The sequence below is a fragment of the Oncorhynchus masou genome, chromosome 2 (assembly GCF_036934945.1).
Source record: "Oncorhynchus masou masou isolate Uvic2021 chromosome 2, UVic_Omas_1.1, whole genome shotgun sequence".
NCBI classification, from domain to species: domain Eukaryota; kingdom Metazoa; phylum Chordata; class Actinopteri; order Salmoniformes; family Salmonidae; genus Oncorhynchus; species Oncorhynchus masou.
Window position 1 is genome coordinate 46280611 of NC_088213.1, and position 23629 is coordinate 46304239.

Consider the following 23629-nt stretch of genomic DNA (forward strand, 5'->3'; position numbering starts at 1 on the left):
GCTCAAGATAAATGTACTTAAACCCCTATTGAATGACAAATCCACAAGAACATTTGTTGGCCAGCAAGTGGAAGGGGTTTCAGTGGTTGAATTACATTTATTCAGCGCGCAGGGGACCATGCCAATAAAGCCAATAACGCCCCTTCCTGAAATGAACAGCTTCTGTATAACAAATCCTCATGATGTACATAGTAGTTGTAAAGATGAATCGAAGTAACCAAAATACTATCCATACGTTTATTCAACAATTGACTTACAAAAAAAGAACAAGCAGATAATGTGGCGACTTAAGCAAGTAAAAATAAACAAATATAAAAAGGTCACTTTTTATTATAAAACCTCAAATAATTGATTTGATGAGATCCCATCCCCACACACCTACTGAAGTTACACTACTGCATTAGATCACCGTGACATTGGGGTGAGATTGTCATCGGTTAAAATAAATCACTCTGCCTTTTAGAAACAACCACAGTCAAAATCCCCTTATAGCCAAATATTGCTTCAGAGCCTTATTTAGTACTTATAGCCCCCTATAAATAAATATCACTCTGCAGTCACTCAGTCAAATGGTACACATGTTGGTCATGATAAGGATGTCAATGTGGCCCCAGACATAATAATATACCAAGTCCCACATACAGTACATGAACACGCAACAGACATGACACAGAACACGTGACAGACTCCGATCTATTCCGATGTAGACAGGTCTTGTCCACATTGAACACGCAGCGACGGCAGGGATTCGAAAATCTGGTACTTTCTCTACCCAATATATTTCTCAGCGCATCATAAAAACATCTTTCTGTACATCATTTACTCTCAGCATGCTATCTGATACGATCTACCGCAGGACTATGGGCAGGTGAATAAAAAGCAAGACAATTACACCGTTTATTTTCTTCTAATGCTTTCTGGTGTCTTTCATGACAATGAGAAGAGGTGGAGACGAGACGCAACAGAGATTCACACCATCTACGGTGATCGTATTGGCCCCATGATTAAGCAAATGCAGGCCTTACACCAAAAATGTGGGTTAACCCCAGGCAAACATCCCGTTTTCAAAAACACCTCCTCAAAAACCGAAATCCCTATTTCGGTTTCTTGGCATTATCTGATATCTGCTAACTAAAGCAAACGGAGTTCCAAAGAGAAAGAAATCGCCGCAGCTCAGACAATGCACTACGTCAGACCTACACACCAAATCAATTCACCACTGGTCTGTACTATTACAAAACTGATCCAAAGTGCTAGTTCCCCAATCAACTTCCGGAAGTGGCATTATTTAATCAAAACATAATAAAAACTGTCCAGTTGTGTTTGACATCATACTAGTTCCAAGCTTGTTCTAAAATCTACTTCATATCGTCATAAAAAGAGGACCCCAAATTCATTATATGCACATAAAGCCTGGTGTTCATTTCTACATCACCTCTGATCTCGATCTTTGGTGATCGTAATACCTATACTGTGCGTGATAATGTAGACGCCAGGTCTCAATCGATACCTTGGAAGTTTGAATACATGGCAACGAGGGAACATTTCAATTTATAAGTAAATTAACTAACAGGTGCCAGTGGGGAAAAGCAGCAAGAGTGCCTGGCATGTTATAGAACCAAGAATATAACTAGATATTATAATGGGAGTAGTGTTTTTCTGATGACTTGCTTTACAATAAAAAGGCCTTTCTGTCAAAGTTGGGCTCGCCCGCTTACTCTTGCTCTACTGCGTAGCCGAGCCAGGGTGGGTGTTGTCCGTGATTCTCCTTTTATTCTGAATCCTTGATCAGCCTGAAGACTCTTCCCAAGGAGAGGAGAGAGAGAGAAAGGAAGAAAAACTGGGACAGCTGAAAGACCTGAGAATGTCGAGCACACTTGAAAGAAGCACCGTGATCAACAATATGACAGAGCGCAAGAGTGGATTTAGAAGAGATGGAGGGGTGGGGAGAGACTGTTTGGTGTAGTGGGAGGGCTCATTGCCGAAGCTCAACGTAATTGGCTGGGAAGAGGCCGTAGGCACCCCGGCACACACCCCTCCACCAGCCCTCGTCAATAGTCTCAATGTTAGTGATGATGTCATCAGGGTCGAAGGAGATTTCGTCATCACCAGCTGGAAGGCAGACATTCCATAGCAGTTGACTTTGCATTCCATTGCCCTCATATTATAAATAATGTCAAAAGGGTTTGTGTATATCATGAATGTGTTCGAGTTATTGTATTTTGGGGGTAATTATGAGGAGCTCTTGATCTTAAAAAATAGAGTTTTGATAGATGTGATTAAAGTATAGATTATAGAGGGCTTGGCTCCACTCACCTGCTTGGTAGTCATACAGGGCTACTGCCGTTACCCCCAAGTCCTCACCGTACTCATATGTCTGGGCGTCTGCAGGGAAAAGGTCACAGGTCATTCACAGAAGACACAGGAACACAAAGGGAGATTGTCTATTGGGCAAAATTCAGTCCTCTCCTTGACTCCTCCTCTCCCTCGTGATCTGGAAACCTCTAAATTGTCACCATATATGAATGTCAATTCATTAATAGCTGAACGGAGGAGCATGCGCCTCTCCTCGATACTCTTCTCCGGCCGAGGATATTTAAGTGTATATCCTATGGGGAAAAGTGTTGTAATCCACCAGACCCCCTTTGAATCAGCTGTAGTTTTCATGTAGGATGAAATGCACACGATTAAAAACAACACTCTAGCAATCTTTTTATCAATAAAATGTCTGGCACTTGCTCTCCTGTTTTTACTACTTCACACATTTTGGGATTCCTCCCCTGTAAAGGCAACTTGCCTGATGACAAGCTACTGGAGAAAGGGAGTCATTTAATGCATTTGTATCCAAGTTTTCCCTCTTCCCCTCCTCACATAATCGAGGAGAGGACACAAGGAATTGAGCAAATTCAATCGAGATTCTCCCAATGGCTCAATCGCTTAAAAATGTCGTTCACACATCTTCCCTCAAATTTGCACTGATTGGAAAATACTTGACAAGTGAAAACAATTAGGTAGAAACTCATCATTAGACTGGCTTTCACCTGGTCAGTTCTTTCAGACCAGCGCAATAGATAGGACATAATTTTTTTTAATGAGAAAGAGCCAAGCTAGAAATGGGGTTCACAGTGACTGAGCAAATGGCATGTCCTGCTCCTCCCCTCTCACCTCATTCACTCTCATTCTCTCACCTCCTGTCTCGTCAGGACTCTGGTAGAGCGCCTCCTCCTGGACGGGAGGCTCCTCATACATCTGCTCAGCAGAGGAACGGGAGGTGGGCTCCGCCTCGTACAGCTCCTCCCCATTCTCTTCTGCTGCAGGATCCTCGTACACACCAGAGTCCTGACACAGCCAGCCGAGGGAGACAGTCAGAAAACAGCTCCTAACCCCACGGGTCAATTCAAATTCCTCCTTAACTATGAATATTTTCAATCTTTGGGACTTTACCTTCTTTTTCTTCCTCTATGAAAACATCACAGAAAGCATAGTAAGAATGAAGGAAAGTAAAGTGTCAAAGGAAAAGCGAGAAGAGGACTGCGGCATTGGAATAAAAATCAGACCATCCTTGTTCACGCCAATGTCACTCAACTGCAAGAAGGACTGATGCATCCATTTAAGGATGTACTCATCCATATTTTACACAGCAAACTAACTACTGGCAAAAAAAAAAAGTGATGAGCATGTAAGCATGTTAAGCAAACAGGCATTTGTGGGAGTGCAGTGATTGGTGGAACCGGTTGTCATTCACCTGGTAAACTGGGTCGGCAGCTGCAGGTACAGGCAAAGGTGCGGTTTTCTGGACAGGAGGGGTGGGACTAACGGTAAGGCTGGGCTCGGGAGACGGGGAGGCAGGCTTGGCCTTAGCTGTCTCCTCTATCTTGCGCCACGCCTCCTCTTGCTCCTGCTTCTCCTTGGCCTGGCGGCGAGCTCGCTCCTCCTCCGCCCGCTTCTTGTCCTCCTCCTCCTTCTGCTTGGCGATGTTCTCAAAGCGGGCCTTGATGCTGCCCGTGCTGCTGCCGGCTAGGGAGGGATGACACAGGGCAGGGCAGATCATAATCAAACCAGTGGTTCAAGTTCGGATTTTGCAATGATCTTGACAAACATATTGCACATTTACATACACACACTGGTTTTGTGGTTACTTACCAGTTTCCACAGGCTTGGTCCTCTGGTAGGCAGGGCTTGGTTTCTCCACATCCTCAAAGTTACCTGCACTCTACCATTCAAACGAGGTGGTGGAGAGTAATTACAGACAATATAGATGAGAATTCCCCAGTCTTTAGATATTAGGTATAGAGATATTGTACCTTGTCCATTCGGTCCTTCTGGATGCCAAACTTCCCTCCGAACCCATGAGAGTAGTCTGTAAACAGCAGAGAATAAATAGTTAGAATGACTTTAATTCACAGATTCAAGTGATAGTTCACCCGTAAAGTGATTTTTTAGGGAAGCGTCGCATAAATTTATGGGTTAAAGTAAAAAAAAGGAATGAAGCTCATGGTATAAAGAAATGGTAATGTAATCTATATTTAACTAGGCAACTCAGTAAAGAACAAATTCTTATTTACAAAGACGGCCTACCTGGGAACAGTGGGTTAACGGCCTTGTTCAGGGGCAGAACGACAGATTTTTACCTTGTCAGCTTGAGGATTCGATCCAGAAACATTTCGGTTACTGGCCCAACGCTCTAACCACTAGGCTACCTGCCGCCCTGACAATGGAGAAAGGGTAGGGCTGGGCAATAATTTGTGTATTTGTTGGTATCGTGAAACAAATGTGCACTGCATTTAGCAAGTTGTCAGTTTCCACGATATTCACACTACCTTTCTCTTCAGCCATAATCTGTAGCTATTGTAGCCGACTTGTGTTTATGTTAATATTTCTGAATAAGGGTTGCGTTACCATACAATAGGAATGTCCGAAATTAATGTATTTATATGCATTTGTAATAGCAACTGCACTTACCAGTCGAAACTTTTAGAACAACTACACATTCAAGGGTTCTTTATTACTACTTATTTTTACTATTTTCTACATTGTAGAATAATAGTGAAGACATCAAAACTAATGAAATAATGCAGTAACCAAAACAGTATTAAAAAAAAAAAATCAAAATATCTTCTATTTGAGATTCCTCAAATAGCTAACCTTTGCCTTGACAGTTTTGCACACTTGGCATTCTCTCAACCAGCTTCATGAGGTAGTCACCTGGAATGCATTTCAATTAACAGGTGTGACTTGTTAAAAGTTAATTTGTGGAATTTATTTCATTCTTAATGCGTTTGAGCCAATCAGTTGTGTTGTGACAAGGTAGGGGTGGTATACAGATGACAGCCCTATTTGGGAAAAGACCATATTAGTCCATATTATGGCAAGAATAGCTCATATAAGCCAAGATAAATGACAGGCCATCATTACTTTAAGACATAAAGGTCAGTCAATACGGAAATTTTCAAGAACTTTGAAAGATTCTTCAAGTGCAGTCGCAAAAACCATCAAGTGCTATGATGAACCTGGCTCTAATGAGGACCGCCACAAGAATGAAAAACCCAGAGTTACCTCTGCTGCAGAGGAGACTTACTTGGGTAAAGAAACACGAGAAATTGACATTAGACTGGTGGAAATCTGTCCATTGGTCTGAGAAGTCCAATTTGACATGTTTGGTTGCATCCGCCGTGTCTTTGTGAGATGCAGAGTAAGTGAACGGATGATCTCTGCATGTGTGATTCCCACCGTGAAGCGCGGTATGGGTGTGCTTTGCTGGTGAGACTGATTTATTTACAATTCAAGGCACACTTAACTAGCATAGATACCACAGCATTCTGCAGCGATACCCCATCCTATCTGGTTTGCACTTAGTGAGACTATCATTTGTTTTTCAACAGGACAATGACCCAAAACACACCTCTTGGCTGTGTAAGGGCGATTTGACCAAGAAGGAGAGTGATGGAGTGCGGCATCAGATGACCTGGCCTCCACAATCACCTGACCTCAACCCAGTCGAGATGGTTGGGATAAGTTGGACCGCAGAGTGAAGGAAAAGCAGCCAACAAGTGCTAAGCATGTGGGAACTCCTTCAAGCCTGTTGGAAAAGCATTCCAGGTGAAGCTGGTTGAGAAAATGCCAAGTGTGCAAAGCTGTCATCAATGCAAAGGGTGGCTACTTTGAAGAATCTAAAATATATTTTGACTTGTTTTACACTTTTTTTGTTTACTACATGATTCCGTGTGGTATTTCATAGTTGATGTTAAGTCTTTAATATTATTCTACAATGTAGAAAATAGTAAAAACTAAGGGAAAACCCTGAAATGAGTAGGTGTACAAACTTTTGACAAGGACACACACACTATTGGTGATGAATTTCTATTTTGTCAATATCGTCCGACCCGAGATAGGTTTGTACAGTAGGGGTGATGTTTTGAAGGGGAACTAGGACGGGTAAAGGCCAAAGGCACTTTAGACATTGAAAACAGTGCTGGGGCAAAAGAGAGAATAAACTTTGGAAAGAAAAGGAAGGACAGTATGCTGTGCCTTGCTGAGACTCGTGGAGTTGCAAGACCGGTGTGCCCTGGGTTATGAGCACAAGGATAGGCTGGCCAAGCACCTCTACCCCAAACCCACAATACACAAACAAGCGCATTTACATACAGATATAAACAAGTACACGGGTCAGCTGCACTCAGACCAAACACACGCCGATCCTGCCTTACAGTATATAAAAAGCACACAAATGAAAACTTTGTTAACAACTTAAACCAAAAGAACCAAGGTGCTATACACATCCAGTAAATCCAGCCTGAGCACTAGACTGATCAGTCCTTAGTCTGTCTAGCTCCATCTGTTGTCACTTCCTCTATTATGAGCATGTGGCAGATGCCACGCCACCAGACAAAGGAAGTACTTTAACCTCATTAACTCAGTAAAACCATAAAATGACCACATCAGTAAAAAGTGTGTGAACACATATCCTGTGCGCGTTTTCCTGCTACTAAGGACATGTGTTAGGTGGAATAAAACCCATGTAAACACAGGTCAAACCACCGGTACCTTTCTGCGACTCGTGGAGCTGCAGTTTCTCCTGGTGGTCCCATCCCAGGGCCGACTTGTCCTGTCTGTCCGTCTGCACACCAAACTTGCCACCAAAGCCCTTCACGTAATCTGTGAAGGGCACAGAGAATATTAGAATGGATACTAAAGTGCAATGTAGGTAGGCCCAAATTAGATAACTCAGTCTGGAAAATTCCAATGACTGATTGGCATACAGTACATTACCAGATAACATATTTGATAACATTCTGTACTACAAAAATGGCTACCCTCTGGGACACATGTCAGAGCCACCATCTCAACCATTGTGTGACTAACAGCTGAGCTGTAAACACAGCCTTGGTGCAGTATGGGTAACAATGGAAGGTCACCTTTCCCTCTCTCTGATGCCTTCAGCCTGGGATTGCGTAATCAGGGAGGAAAAGCTAATGATAAGGCAACATGTTTCCAAGCCTTCAGGAGAGTTTGAAAACAAGATTCTACAAGCACAACTATTTAGCTAGTAGGATATTTGGGGCACTGTAGGGGAGAGAAAATGAGTTAGTCTGATTAGAGCGGAGGGAGGTGTAGTACATACTCTGCAGATAGACGGCCCCACACTGTCTCGCCTCACACCTCGTTACACAGGCACAATAGAAAAACAAGTGTGTATGCATAAGGCTTGCGCGGTACACCATACACCGGGGTATTTGGAAAAAGCCACAATGATGATTTTCAATAACATCAATACCATTGAATCTATTTCTGTGTTTTAATAAATATGAATATTTGTACCTACTTTTTAAGTAAATGCCTGCAGTCAACTTGTGCAATATGTTAGGAGAAAGATTGAGTTCTTCATTTCATCGGTCACATCATTTTTCATTATGAAGCTTACCAATAGTCCCCAGTCGCGTGTTGTTTGTTTACAAGCACAGAACGAGACCAGAGCCTTGAGTCACTCACTGTTGTGCAGAAAGCGCCAGGTGATCAATTTACAGTATGGAATGAATAACTCAAATGTTTGCCAGCTAGATATCTTATAACTATTAAGTTGTCTAAAATGTGCTAAATGCGCTGCAGTTGTGCATTTAATGTGCTAATTTAGTAGCTAGTTAGCTATCTGGCTAACTGTTTAGCTTCCTCCAAAATCAAGCAGTTGCTTGGTAACACCAGAGAATCACCTCCTGGATCAAGAGCCTTGCTGTCTAATATTTGCATTTTTTTATTACTTGTATAGTTTAGTTTGGAGACTTGTACACAGTGTGCGCAATGCGATTGTTAGCATTCGCTATGAGATTTTACATTTACTTGTTAGCATTTAACCTTTTGGATTAGAGTATCAGTGGGTTTTGAAAACAGGGCCCCTTGTGTTCAGTGCTGGTATGACTGGATACCGCCCAATCCTACTGTGTGCATGACAAAGAGGGACACACCTTTCTGAGACTCGTGCTTCTCGGTTTTGCCCTGGTACTCAAAGCCCAAGGCGCTCTTGTCCACCTTGTCCGTCTCCACTCCGAACTTCCCGCCAAAACCTTTGGTGTAATCTGGTGATACCCGGGAAAGTGGTTGGGAAATAGCAGATATAGTTAATCATAGGAAAAAATAATTAGGTTGGGCTTGCCCCCAAGGCAGAGAATTCAGAGTTCAGTCAAGGCACCATCTGGATACACATTCTATATACACAGGCAAGGTGTTAGTCACTGACACACAGCCCCAAAACCAAGTTAAACAGGAACTGCACAGCAGCTGATCAAGCTAAAGCACAACGAAGCACTGAATTTGGCAAGAACACTGAAAACCGGTGGAGCTACAGGATGTACAGATATTTGTTACAGCCCAGCACTAAAACAACATCAAAAACCTTAATAAGCCGAATTAGGTGTCAGAACTGGGCAGGATGTAAAACCTGCACATCCTGTAGGGTTGTTCCAAAAAATGAGTGGCCTTTGATATTTTAAGTAGAAATTGGGCACAAAAATTGAATTTTAAAAAGGCTGTTATATTAAATGAAGTGCCCTTCAAAATAGACCACATGGACAATTCAATTAATACATTGGTTTATATGAATAAAGACCTGCTAAAGCGCCAAATTCAGTATTTTGATGTTCTGTCAACCCTGTGTCACTTCTATGAAGATTTCAACCCACTTAATACATTTTTTTACCCAAGTTTCACCATCACTGTAAAGTCCTAGTTATTTTGTTGCTTGACAAATTCATTTTAAAAAGGCTGTTATATTAATAATTTCTGATTAATGTACCATACCAGTCAAAAGTTTGGACACTTTCTCATTCAAGGGGTTCTTAATGTTTTACTATTTTCTACATTGTAGAATATTAGTGAAGACATCAAAACTATGAAATACCACATATGGAATCATGTAGTAACCCCAAAAAGCATTAAATCAAAATACAACGTATATTTGAGATTCTTCAAGGTAGCCACCCTTTGCCTTGACAGCTTTGCACACTTAGTATTCCCTCAACCAGCTTCATGAGCTAGTCACCGGGAATGCATTTCAATTAACAGGTGTGCCTTGTTAAAAGTTAATTTATGGAATTTCTTTGCTTCTTAAATGTGTTTGGTATACAGAATATATCTCTATTTGGTAAAATACCATATTATGGCAAGAACAGCTCAAATAAGCAAAGAGAAACGACAGTCCATCATTACTTTAAAACATGAAGGTCAGTGAATGCGGAAAATGTCAAGAACTTTGAATGTTTCTTCAAGTGAAGTTGCAAAAACCCATCAATCTCTATGATGAAACTGGCAATCATGAGGACCGCCAGAGGAAAGGAAGACCCAGAGTTACCACTGCTGCAGAGGATAAGTTCATTAAAGTTACTTGCCTCAGAAGTTGCAACCCAAATAAATGCTTCACAGAGTTCAAGTAACAGACACCAACAGCAACTGTTCTGAGACTGCGTGAAATCCAGAACTTCATGGTGAAATTGTTGCAACAAAAATAAAACACTACTAAAAGGACACCAATAAGAAGAGACTTGCTTGGGCCAAGAAACACAAGCAATGGACTAGTGGAAATCTGTCCTTTGGTCTGATAAATCCAAATTTGAGATTTTGGTTCCAACCACCAAGTCTTTGGAAGACGCAGAGTAAGTGAACGGATGATCTCTGCATGTATGGTTCCCACAGTGAAGCATGGAGGAGGAGGTATGATGGTGCTTTGCTGGTTACACTGTCAGTGATTTAAATAGAATTCAAGGCATGGCTAGCACAGCATTCTGCAGCAATACACCATCCCATCTGGTTTGAGCTTTATTTTAACTAGGCAATTCTTATTTACAATGATGGCATACTAAAAGGCAAATGGCCTCCTGCGGGGATGTTGGCTGGGATTACAGATAAACTTGGGAAAGACCTAAGATGACAACACAACACAGCATGGCAGCAGCACAAAACAGGGTACAAACACCATTGGCCACAGACAACAGCACAAATGGCAAGAAGGTAGAGACAACAGTACACCATACAAAGCAGCCACAACTGTCAGTAAGATTGTCCATGATTGAGTCTTTGAGTGAAGAGATTGAGATAAAACTGTCCAGTTTGAGTGTTTGTTGCAGCTCATTCCAGTCGCTAGCTGCAGCGAACTAAAAAGACAAGTGTCCCAAGGATGTGTGTGCTTTGGGGACCATTAACAGAATGTGACTGGTAGAACGGGTGATGTATGTGGATGATGAGGACTGGAGTAGATATCTCAGTTAAAACCTAAGAAGGTTTTATAAATAAGCAACAACCAGTGGATCTTGTGACGGGTATTCAAAGATAAGCAGTTTACTGTAGAGTGCAGTGACGTGTCCTATAAGGATTATTGGTGGCAAATCTGATGGGCAAATAGTAAAAAAAACAAAAAAACATCTAGCCGCTCGAGAGCACCCTTACCTTCCGATCTATAAATTACATCTCCATAATCTACAGTAGCATGGGTAAAATGGTCATCTGAAACAGGGTTAGTTTGGCAGCAGGGGTGAAAGAAGTGATGATAGAGCAGGTATTCCCATACTGGTATGATAAATAAATAAATATTTTAAACTCATTTAGATTTTCCAACAGGGCTATATGTTTGGGTGAGGGTTTTTCCCCTTGCATGAGTAGCCTTTTTTCACTGCCAAATATCAAACTAAACCATCTAGTGTTTAACACTTTATAAAACCTTGTAAAACTGACCATCCCTACCAATCCTCGACTTTGGCGATGTCATTTACAAAATAGCCTCCAATACCCTACTCAACAAATTGGATGCAGTCTATCACAGTGCAATCCGTTTTGTCACCAAAGCCCCATATACTACCCACCATTGCGACCTGTACGCTCTCGTTGGCTTGCCCTCGCTTCATACTCGTCGCCAAACCCACTGGCTCCATGTCATCTACAAGACCCTGCTAGGTAAAGTCCCCCCTTATCTCAGCTCGCTGGTCACCATAGCATCTCCCACCTGTAGCACACGCTCCAGCAGGTATATCTCTCTAGTCACCCACAAAACCAATTCTTTCTTTGGCCGCCTCTCCTTCCAGTTCTCTGCTGCCAATGACTGGAACGAACTACAAAAAGCACTGAAACTGGAAACACTTATCTCCCTCACTAGCTTTAAGCACCAACTGTCAGAGCAGCTCACAGATTACTGCACATAGCCCACCTATATTTTAGCCCAAACAACTACCTCTTTCCCTACTGTATTTAATTGATTTATTTTGCTCCTTTGCACCCCATTATTTTTATTTCTACTTTGCACTTTCTTCCATTGCAAATCTACCATTCCAGTGTTTTACTTGCTATATTGTATTTACTTTGCAACCATAGCCTTTTTTTGCCTTTACCTCCTTTATCTCAACTCATTTGCTCACATCGTATATAGACTTGTTTATACTGTATTATTAACTGTATGTTTGTTTTACTCCATGTGTGACTGTGTTGTATGTGTCAAACTGCTTTGCTTTATCCTGGCCAGGTCGCAATTGTAAATGAGAACTTGTTCTCAACTTGCCTACCTGGTTAAATAAAGTTGAAATAAAATAAATAAAACACAATGTCAAATACAGGTAGCCTCGTCAAATAGTTAACATCCAATCAAATTAACAGTTACTCACCTGCGGGAATTCCACTAACTGTGCGTATGTAGCCAGACGTAGCTGCTGCTCATACCGCTTGCACTAAAATTGAGTAATGGTAAAAAATAAAAAAAAGTAAAGCCCACGTCCCAGCTCTACCAGCAGTAGTACATCTGCACCTGTCGACAACACAAGTTGTTCTGCTCCCACGAGCACTTCCAATGCTAGCATTCAGTCATTTTACATTTGTTGTTAGCCCAGCTAGCATGGACACTGACAGTTGTGAAATTTTTATTTTATTTTACCTTTATTTAACCAGGCAAGTCAGTTAAGAACAAATTCTTATCTTCAATGACGGCCTAGGAACAGTGGGTTAACTGCCTGTTCAGGGGCAGAACGTCAGATTTGTACCTTGTCAGCTTGGGGGTTTGAACTTGCAACCTTCCGGTCCAACGCTCTAACCACTAGGCTACCCTGCCGCCCCTGATGCAGCCGAAGAGCTACTGCCGCTTTACCCAGGAACGCACCGAATAGACGTTGGACCATCGAAGAGACGCAAATATGATGAGAACTACATTGATTTGGGGTTCACTTCTATTGGGAGTAGTGCCTTTCCTGAGCCACAGTGTATTATATGTGCAAAAGTACTCTCTCACAACTCAATAAAACCTTCACTATTGCGCAGACATTTAGAAACAAAACATGCCAATTTGAAGAATAAGCCACGGGAGATATTTGAGCAAGAATTAAGACAACTTTCGAGTAGTAAGACATGTCTAAAAGCAACAGAAACCATTAATAAGAAAGGGAAGGCGTGTCTTATATGGTGAGTTACCAAGTGGCAAATAAGAAAGGGAAGGCGTGTCTTATATGGTGAGTTACCAAGTGGCAAGGACAGGCAAGCCCCATACTATTGCGGATGTCTTAATTATTCCTGTTGCCGCAGATATGGCTGGGACAATGCTGAGGGAAAAGGCCCAAAAAAACTACAGACAATGTCTTCATCAAACAACATCGGTGACATGGCAGGAGATGCTTTGAAACAATTACTGCTTCGCATACAAGCCAGTGAATTCTATGCGTTACAGCTGGATGGGCCAATAGACGTGGTGGGCCTGGCATATGTCCATTAAGTTTATGGGGGGGGGGGGTCAATGAAGGAAGACATCTTCTGCAAACCACCGGAAACCAGGAGAGGATATTTTTAAAGTACTAGACAGCTTTGTGACATCAACTGGACTTTGGTGGTCAAGATGTGTTAGTATCTGTACTGATGGCGCAAAAGCCATGACAGTGAGACATAGTGGAGAGGTAATGCGCATGCAAGCAGTTGCTCCCATTGCTACACGGCAGCAACAGCCTCTCAGTGGATGCTGCAAAGGGAATGCCTGACAGCTTGCAAGACATTTTGGACACTATAGTGAAAATGGTTAACTTTGTTAAAGCAAGGCCCTCGAACTCTCGTCCATTTTCCGGATTATGCAATGATATGGGCAGCGACCATGCAACGCTTTTACAACATACAGAAGTGCGCTGGTTATAATGGGGAAAAAGTACACACATTTTTATTTATTTTTTCATTGAGAGACGAGCTTAAAGTTCTTTACTGACCATCATTTTCACTTGTCTGACCGCATGCATGAAGACTTTCACACGACTGCCCTATCTGGGTGATATTTGTTTTTGCCTGAATTATCTAAATCTACAGGGACTCGTCGCAACTATATTCAATGTGCTGGACAAAATCGTGGCTAAGGACAACAAGATCTTTCCATCAGTGTATGATTTTTTGAGTACAAATTGACTCAAGATTAAAGACAATTTCAAATGTAATATAGCGAAGTGCCCGAGTTAGTTGGGTGCGCAATTACGCAGGTACCCGATACGGATGACAAACAACTGGATTCGTTATCCCTTTCATGCCCTGCCTCCAGTCCACTTATGATATCTGAACAAGAGAGCCTCATCGAAATTGCAACAAGCGGTTCTGTGAAAATGTAATTGGACTGTGCCCAGAGTGTCCTGCCTTGCAAATTGTGCTGTTAATCTTGGAACTACCCATCCCGGATCCGGGAGAATTGTAATCAACTGACACTAATTAGCATAACGTAACAGACAAAAAATATTAATAGAAAATATTAATATTTATGAAATCACAAGTGAAATATAGTGAAACACAGCTTAGCCTTTTGTTAAATCACCCTGTCATCTCAGATTTTGAAATTATGCTTTACAGCCAAAGCAAGACAAGCATTTGTGTAAGTTTATCGATAACCTAGCATAGCATTATGTCCAGCTAGCAACAGGCAACTTTGTCATGAAAATCAGAAAAGCAATCAAATTAAATTGTTTACCTTTGAAAACATCCGAAGCATCACTCACGAGACTCCCAGTTAGACAGCAAATGTTCATTTTGTTCCATAAAGATTATTTTTATAGCCGAAATACCCCCGTTTGTTCTTCACGTTTGGTTGAGAAATCCACCGGAAACTGCGGTCAAGACAACGCCGAAAAATATTCCAAATTAGATCCTTAATAATCGACAGAAACATGGCAAACGTTTTTATAATCAATCCTCAAGGTGTTTTTCAAATATCTATTCGATAATATATCAACCGGGACAGTTGGCTTCTTAGTAGGAGAGAGAGAAACAATGGCCACATTTGTCTATTACGCACAAATCACTCAGAGCCACCAGCTGACCACTGACGCAATGTTGTCGTTCACGCTCATTTTTCAAAATAAAAGCCTGAAACTGTGTCTTGTGACACTAGACACATTAGGGAAGCCATAGAAAAAGGAATCTGGTTGATATCCCTTTCACTGCTCAATAGGGACGCAGAGGTTTCTAAATAAGAGTCACATCCTGATTGGATTTTTCTCAGGCTTTCGCCTGCAATATAATTTCTGTTATACACAGACAATATTTTTACAGTTTTGGAAACTTGAGTGTTTTCTATCCTAAACTGTCAATTATATGCATATTCTATTATCTGTTCCTGAAAAATAGCCAGTTTACTTTGGGAACTTGCCCCCTAGTTTCAAGAGGTTAAGACACTTTTCAACCAGGTACCTATGTGAGAGTGGATTCTCAGCCCTCACGAGCATGAAAACTAAATACAGGCAGACTGTTGGTGGAAAATTATTTAAGATCGAGACTCTCCAATACAACCCATCATTGCAGCATTATGTGTGCTTGAAAGGATGCACCTTTCTCATTAACATGTGGTGAGTTATTCACAATTTCTGATGAACAATTAAGGTTTTATATGTAAGATGGCTAAATAAATAGCTAGATTATTATTATTTGTGCCCTGGTCCTATAAGAGCTATTTGTCACTTCCCACGAGCCGAGATGTGTATCGTATAGTGTGTGTGACAGGATTACAACGATGGCAAAAAACAACATTTGAGAGTGCACTGACCCTGATTTTAGAGGGGGTACGCAGCTAGAGGTTGATTGTTATGGGGTACGGGACTATAAAAAGTTTGGGAACCACTGCAATTGAGGAAACCAAGCCTAGATTTAACTTTAGCCTGCAGGTTTGATATGTGCTGAGAGAAGGACAGTGTACTGTCTAGCCATACTCCCAAGTATTTGTATGAGGTGACTACCTAAAGCTCTAAACCCTCAGAGGTAGTAATCACACCTGTGAGGAGAGGGGCATTCATCTTACCAAACCACATGACATTTTTCCCGGAGGTGTTCGGAACAAGTTTAAAGGGCAGAGAAGGCTTGTTGGACACCAAGAAAGCTTTGTTGTATAGCGTTTAACACAAAAGCTGGGGAGGGGCCAGCTAAGTGTAAGACTGTATCATCTGTATATAAATGGATGACAGCTTCCTACTGCCTGAGCTATGTTGTTGATGTAAATTGAGAAGAGTGTGGGGCCTAGGATTGAGACTTGGCGTACACCCTTGGTGACAGGCAGTGGCTGAGATAGCAGATGTTCTGACTTTATACACTCCACTCTTTGAGGTAGTTAGCAAACCAGGCCAAAGCCCCTCGGAGACACCAATACTCCTCAGCCAGCCCACAAGAATGGAATGGCCTACCGTATTAAAAGCTTTGGCCAAGTCAATAAAAATAGCAGCGCAACATTGCTTAGAATCAAGGGCAATGGTGACATCATTGAGGACATTTTAAGGTCGCAGTGACATCCATAACCGAACCGGAAACCAGATTGCATACCAGAGAGAATACTACAGAGAAAGCCAGTCAGTTGAAAATTGACAAGTTTTTACAACACTTTTGATACAGGGAAAAATAGGCCTATAACAGTTAGGATCAACTTGATCTCCCCTTTTAAATAAAGGATGAACCGTGGCAGCCTTCCAAGCAATGGGAACCTCCCCAGTGAGGATAGACCAGTTTAAAAGGTCAGAGATAGGCTTGGCAATAAGGGCAGAAAACTTGAAGGGTCTAAACCATCTGCCCCATATGTTTTTGGGGGGTCAAGTTTAAGGAGCTCTTTCAGAAACTTTGTAGCGAGGCAGGGGAAAAAGAGGGAGGTGCATCGGGGCTAGTCACATTAGAAGGGGTGGGAGATGAGGAAATGTTGGACGGGCAAGGAGGCATGGCTGAGTCAAATAGGAATCCTGACTAAATGAAGAGGTGATTAAAGAGCTCAGCCATGTGCTTATTGTCAGTAACAACCACATCATCAACATTAAGGGGCATGGGCAGCTGTGAGGGTTTATTCTCCAGGTCTTTAACCGTTTTCCAGAACTTCTTGGGGTTAGACCCACAGAGAGAGAACTGCTCCTTAAAGTAACTAACCTTGGCCTTCCGGATAGCCTGAGTGCACGTATTTCTAATTTACCTGAATGAGAGCCAGTCAGCCTGAGTATGCATGTGCCGAGCCTTTAGCTAAAAGCAATTCTTGAGGTAGTGTAACTGCAAGATCACGGTTGAACCAGGGGCTGAACCTGTTTTTAATTCTAATTTTCTTTATGGGGGCGTGTTTGTTAGCAATATCACTAAAGATCTCAAAAAAGAAGGTCCAAACTTCGACAGAGGGGATCAAGCTAATTCTATACCAATTTACAAAGGCCAGGTCATGAAGGAAGGCCTGCTAATTAAAGTTTTAAGCAAGCGTCTATGACAAATCTTAGTGAGACTATAATTTGTTTTTCAACAGGACAAAGACCCAACACATCTCCAAGCTGTGAAAGGGCTATTTCACCAAGAAGGCGAGTGGAGTGCTGCATCATCCAACCTCAACCGAATTGAGATGGTTTGGGATGAAAAGAGTCGCATATTTTGATTTGTTTAATACTTTTTTGGTTACTACATGATTCCATGTGTGTTATTTCATAGTTTTGATGTAAAAGAAAAACCCTTGAATGAGTAGGTGTCCAAACTTTTGGTACTATATACACAACTGTGTGTACTCATGTTATGCTACAAACCTTCCTCCATATTTTTCCCCACGAATGTTTGTGTGCACGAATGTATGTGTGGGTGTGTCCATGTACAAATTATGTGTGTGTATTACTCGCTACACAAACCTTTCTGGGAGTCATGTTTCTCAGTTTTTCCCTGGTATTCAAAGCCCATTGCAGTCTTGTCCACACGGTCTGCCTGCACCCCGTATTTCCCCCCAAACCCTGTGGAGTAGTCTGCACATCAAAGCAGGGGGAGGGGTCAAGACTGAAGCAGGGAATGGTGGCTGCAGTGATGAATACTCAAATCAACAACAACAACAAAAAAATCAACCCCTTGCCCATACCATCTAGGCACTTCATGTACAGTAGGTCTGGAGTAAAATTCAGATTGACTGTTTAATAGTATAGGTGTGAGCAATACGGGTACATTTCCACCTAGTTTGTCAGAGGGCAAGGTGGAGCTGTGGTCATCTTGCTTAATGTAGTCATTTTAGTTTAAGTGCCTTAGGTGCTAGAGGTTCAGTCGGGATTGGGCACATAGAGCTAGCAACTAGATGGGGGTGAGGAACAATGGTGGTCACAGCATGGAATCACAGGAGTGCAGCTGGAGCCGGGAAGCACTGAAAGCTAAAAGCCAGGAGCATACTCACTCACACAGCATCGGATGCCACTCACACCCATCCTAATACCATAAAGGTCTGACTGGGCCAGATACTATACTACAGATACTACTCAAGATGGTCTACAGAGCAGACAGTTCTGAACTATGTGAAGTGGCTAAACAACGAGTGTGTATTCAGAAGGCTCAGGTCAGTTTGGCCTTTTACCGCCTGATGGATACAGTTAGGATTTGTGGGGACTGAGGATATTGAACAGATCTTAGATCAGAGCTAAATTGTGCAACTTCTACCCAGAGTTACAAAACATTGAACTGTTCAACTTGTGTTGTTTGCCTGTTTTAACAGACGATGTAAAATCACCTTTCTGCGATGCGTGTTTCTCAGTCTTCCCGGCATAGTCAAACCCGACAGCGGACTGAAAAGGGAGAGATCTCCATGTTGAAGTTAACAAAGTCACCAGCCAAAGGAGAACGCAGTATTTCTCAGCACCATCATCTAGTATCTTTTCATGCTATTCAAGTATTCTCATCTAAATGACATAACTTGAGAGATGGGCACTTACTCAAATTCTATTATTTTCATTCATCCTATAATTGGGTATTCTATTGGGTCCCTCAAAAACTATCTTACAAGGGAGATCTGTAAAATCGCTATGTGGTCATGGGTCATGAGTTTTTTTTCGTGACCATAGAGCCGAATGTGACCATGATTAGCGTACCTTGTCGACACGGTCGCCCTGCACTCCAAACTTCCCCCCGAAGCCTTTGGATGTGTCTGTCTGAGAGCAGTGCTTGGACAGCTTACTCTGGTACTCATGGCCCACCGCAGACTGGGGGGAGGGGGGTAAGAGAAAGAGAGAGGTGAATAAATGCAAACAGTGTGAGGCTGACTGCTGGGTATGCAGTGGTTTGATCAGGTGTTGACAGCAGAGTCACACACAGTGGGGTAAACAGTGCTGAGTCATAATATTGACAACACACTGAGCACTGTGCAGGCAGAGTGAGGGGGAGGGCAAAAAATGCCCCCCCGCCTGCTCACCGTCACACCCGGTTCTCACACACACAGACAAATGGTAACAGTGCACACAGAGAGAGAGAGCATGAGAGAGGGCTAGAGCATTGTGGATAACACAACTCAAACGGCAATGATGAGCTCAGCTGCTTTTGCCACAAATCACAGTCAACGCACGGCAACATTCCTGTGTGCGCATGTGTAAAAGTAAACATTTCAGTAGAAGACTGAAATGCAATTGGCAATATAGGCAAATCAGATGAGGTTAAATTAATTCTGTTCAAAAATAATGTTCCTGCGCTCCCTCAGGAGATGGTTGTAATAGCGATCAGCTGTCGGTCCTGGGCTTTGAATCATTGGATAATCAGCTTTTCTACAGATGTGGTCACCAAAATAAAAAATAGAATCAAATTGCTGTGGTCCGAGGGGCATTACCCGTTCTAATAATTCTATTACTATGGTCACCACTCACTTTGTCCATGCGGTCCTGCTGCACACCAAACTTGCCCCCATAGCCATCCGAGGCCTTGGGCATGGTGGCCTGCTCCTTCTGCCTCAGGTCACTGTGCTCCGATGACACGTTCTCACGCAGCTTGTGGATACTGGAGGGGGGGGGGGAATAACGGGGTAAGAATGACTGAGCTTCACTGGCCATCCTCAAAAACCTGATGACAGGTTAAAAAAAAAAGTGAACTGAATAATGAAACGATTAAAGATGTAATATCATCGACAGGTAGACAATGTGAAGACCATGATTAGAATGACATTGAAATGATCATGTTTGAAATGTAGTGACGCTGATGATGAAAACTGTTGTTGATGACAAGGATGATGAAGCAGCGGTACTTACTTAATGTGTTCCTGGTGACCGGAGCCTTCCACCGTCTTGGCCCCCCATCGCTGTTCCTTCTCTGAAATGTCATTCTGTTAGCACGGAAATAAGGAGCAAGGGGTCAGCGGGGGAGGAGAGGAAAGAGGAAGATATAAATGGGGAAAGAAGGGAGGAAAAGGGAGAGAGAGAGGAAAAGTAGTCAAAGAAAAATATTTAGTGGGCATGGGGTAAGGAGGGAGGAGAGGATATGGTGAGGTGTTAATAAGATGAAACAGCAAAAACAGCCATTGCTCTGGATTAAAACCGAAATGGGACTTCATTACCATGGTTGACTTACCTCAAAGTCTGGGTCTGTCTCCCAGTCATCACCTCCATCATCCACTGCCACGGTGACGGACTGACCTGCTGCTGCCTTCCACATCTGGGGAGAATATGCTGGTTATATTGGCTCGCTCTCTCTCACACACACACACACACACACACACACACACACACACTAATGTGACTGCCATAAATGCACTTTCCTGGGAGCGGTTAGAAACAAACATTGTGTTGGCATATCAATATTCAAACATGCATCTTCCTATGAATTTGATAGGACCTGAAACCCATCTGAATGTCATAAAACATTATCAGGCAACTGAATAACCAGTATGAAGTCTTTGAAAAGCTGGGATGTGGTGTTTCTGTATTTTTTAGGCTGCCTTTGGCCATCATCCAAGTCCCAGTAAGAAGGGCCACTTTTAACTAAGACCTAACTCAGCACAAGGCTGGCATCTGTATTCAATGAGAGGGTAGTACGCAACGTGGCTCCATTCATTCCGAGATGGGAAAAGGAGGGAGGATGCACCCTGTTACATGGGACTCTCTCTCTGGAACAACAAAATGGTCTTCCTTCTGGCGCAGTTGTGACATACATACCACACCCCATGTGAAGCAAAGCACCTTAAAAAAGCTACAAAACCGACGTGTGCGCAACTCTGGTGCAAAACAGACGGAGGTGGCTTAAAATGTTGACAACATGTAAACAATATTTCGTCTCCAATGTTTATTGAAAACATTCATTTGCACAATGAACACTTGTTTCTCAAATACACCGTTACAGTTGTTGGCGAGCTATATAGTGATTTTTTTGCCATAATCATTGACGTGAAATCAGTCAAAACAAGCCATGGTATCAAGTCCAGGACAAGATTAAACCAGTTTAAAACGAGCCACTTACGATTCCCCACACGGGAGTTTCTTGTTCCCGATCTGGCCATCCAGCGTCAAAACTATTCACGACTTCGGCCCTTTTGAAACGTGCGCATTGTTTCAGTGTATTGTTTCAGCTAACCGATCTATTCTAGCGATTCCAAGTTAACCACAATAGTCACTTATTGTATTGCCCATTGACGATGAGTAGTCATCGTATTGAAGGCTGCCAGCACCACCACACACGTAGATTGAGTGTTTCGTTAGAAAAGCTACGTCCATAATACAAATCCAAGACAATTGGCTTAATTAGCTAACGTCAGCGAGAAAGAAAGAAAAAAAATCCAGGCAGCTGTGTATTCAATGTGGTTAACTAGTATTTCTGCGTGTATTAGCTGGACTGGTCGACTGGACCACTGTAGCAGCAATAGTCATTCAAATGTGCTGCCTTGTCAAGTGCACATGCGAGACATTAAACAAATAACATTGACATAGCTAGCTTGTAAATTAGCTACATTACTAGCATTTTTTGATTGCTAATCTTTGTGACATCAAACCTTGTAACATTTTAATTTGCAGTGATATAACAGTGGAATCAGAAAAGAATGATATTATGATATTATTTAGACAATGACAGACATGAAGAACAAGCTTAGCTAGATGTCTAGCTACTAAACATGAAGCGGTTCATTGTAAGTTAATAGTATTTCCTGTTCCAGTTACTGGCTCTGCTTGTGTCAAATTATTTTGGCACTGGTCGAGCTCGGACTAGTTTTTCAATTCAGCCTGCATTTCATCCTGCGAGCGCGTAGTAGATACTTTCATGTTAATCTAAATGACTTACTTTTTATGAAAATTTCCTGCAGTCAAAAATATATATTTGAGATGTGGAAATAATGCACCTCTTGACAGTCCTCGAGGTGTGATGGAACATTCCTTTTAGGCCCGCTTTCTTCCGGATCTCCTAATATCCCACTTCCTGCTTGGGGAGCGACGCGGTTCTCATGGAGGAAGACAGAGGATTCTGCCACGTTCAAAACAACTCAGAACTCAGAAATCTACGACTTCATTGCGTTCAATACAACTGGGAACTCTGAAAAAACGAGCTCCGATTGGAAAAATATTGATTTGAACGGTAATCCAACTCGGAATTCCAAATCGGAAACTCAGCCCTTTTTCATGAGTTCTGACCTGAAGATCACTATCATAATTTAAACTCTTTCTCCGACATCCCAGTTGTTTCGAACGTGGCACTAGTATCTGTACCATTATAGTTGCATGGGCAGTGTCATTGAGGCAATCTCCATTTTGAAGTAGTCCATTTTCTTCTTCATGGTTGGCTGATCCCTCCTGATGACCAGGAGGGTCCGCCAATGAAGTTAGATGTCCCACCCAGTTGACTATTTTAAAATGGTGGAAGCACTCAATTGTGCTGACCATGATAATACAGCCTTTTGGCCACTAGAGGGAGGGGGGTGACATAAAAAAAGAAGATATCTATCAATCCAAACCATCCCACGTCTTCAGTTACAGTTCTAATCACATCCCGACACAGGCTCAGGGACATGTGAGGACGGAGCATTCAATCAAAGGATTCCTTGTAGTGCCTCTGCTGTAAAATCCCTGAAGCCTCATTCACAATAACCATAAGCATTCAGCAGGGTTGGGGAAGTAACGCCACGTGCACACTGCTCGCATCATCACGTTGCTGTACAGTACATTTTATGCAAGTGTCACAACCCATGCTCTGCATCTTCACCGTTGAGATCACACAAAGGGAAAACACGCCTTCGGGGAGATGGTGGAAGGGGGCTTGTTGAGTTAGTAGGGAGGAGTGTGAAGACGGTCAACGTCAAAGGTAGAGGGGAAGGACGGAAAATGCGTTTATTGTTCAAGTGATTAATTGAACTGCCCGAACGAGCAAGAAGTCCAAGAAGCTGTACGTAATTGTATCTGCAGCTGCAAGGTTTTTGGGTATTCAGGAATTAACAGCTGAAACATTGTAGGGAATATTGACTGAAGATGATCCCCTCCCAGGCCCCTGAGCCTGTGTATGGGTGTGATTTGGATTGGACTTTGACTGAAGGAGTGGGATGTTTATTATTTAATTATCTATTTTTGTTTATTTGTATGATGATGTATTGATTTTCTCTCTCTCTCTCAATCTCCCCCTCTCTCCCTCTCTCTCTCACACTTTGTCAATCTCTCTCTCTCACACTTTGTCAATCTCTCTCTCTCTCTCTCTCTCTCTCTCTCTCTCTCTCTCTCTCAATCTCCCCCTCTTTCTCTCTCTCAATCTCCCCTCTCTCTCTCTCTCTCTCTCTCTCTCTCTCTCTCTCTCAATCTCCCCCCCTCTCTCTCTCTCTCTCTCTCTCAATCTCCCCCCCTCTCTCTCTCTCTCTCTCAATCTCCCTGGTCTCTCTCTCTCTCTCATCTCCCTCTCTCTCTCTCTCTCTCTCTCTCTCTCTCTCTCTCTCTCTCTCTCT

General features: G+C 42.5%; 1 protein-coding gene across 5 annotated transcripts; it reads right to left on the reverse strand.

Annotated features, from left to right (window-relative positions):
- Positions 1-223: 223 nt before the first annotated feature.
- On the reverse strand, positions 224-22139 carry LOC135506024 (src substrate cortactin-like). Of its 5 annotated transcripts, none has more exons than XM_064925380.1 (15): positions 22046-22139; positions 20287-20370; positions 19968-20041; positions 19590-19719; positions 18825-18935; positions 18467-18521; positions 17610-17720; positions 8460-8570; positions 7045-7155; positions 4305-4360; positions 4144-4213; positions 3746-4017; positions 3189-3339; positions 2317-2385; positions 224-2112 (listed from the first exon to the last, which is right to left on the reverse strand). In XM_064925380.1, exons 2-15 carry the CDS (start codon positions 20368-20370, stop codon positions 1976-1978), a joined length of 1542 nt encoding a protein of 513 aa, XP_064781452.1. In that variant the 5' UTR covers positions 22046-22139; the 3' UTR covers positions 224-1975. The 5 variants fall into 5 exon arrangements, with proteins under 5 accessions (XP_064781452.1, XP_064781441.1, XP_064781461.1 ...); XM_064925369.1 differs by having other exon boundaries at positions 21988-22126; XM_064925396.1 differs by having other exon boundaries at positions 2024-2112; positions 3166-3339; positions 21988-22126.
- Between the last annotated feature and the right edge of the window lie 1490 nt (positions 22140-23629).

Excerpts from the sequence above, each read along its gene's own strand:
- LOC135506024 (XM_064925380.1), bottom strand. The coding sequence starts at position 20,370 with ATGTGGAAGGCAGCAGCAGGTCAGTCCGTCACCGTGGCAGTGGATGAT. Across the intron at positions 3,340-3,745 it reads CTGCCGACCCAGTTTACCAG|GACTCTGGTGTGTACGAGGA; the intron begins GTGAATGACAAC and ends TGGCTGTGTCAG. Across the intron at positions 2,113-2,316 it reads CCTGTATGACTACCAAGCAG|CTGGTGATGACGAAATCTCC; the intron begins GTGAGTGGAGCC and ends TCTGCCTTCCAG.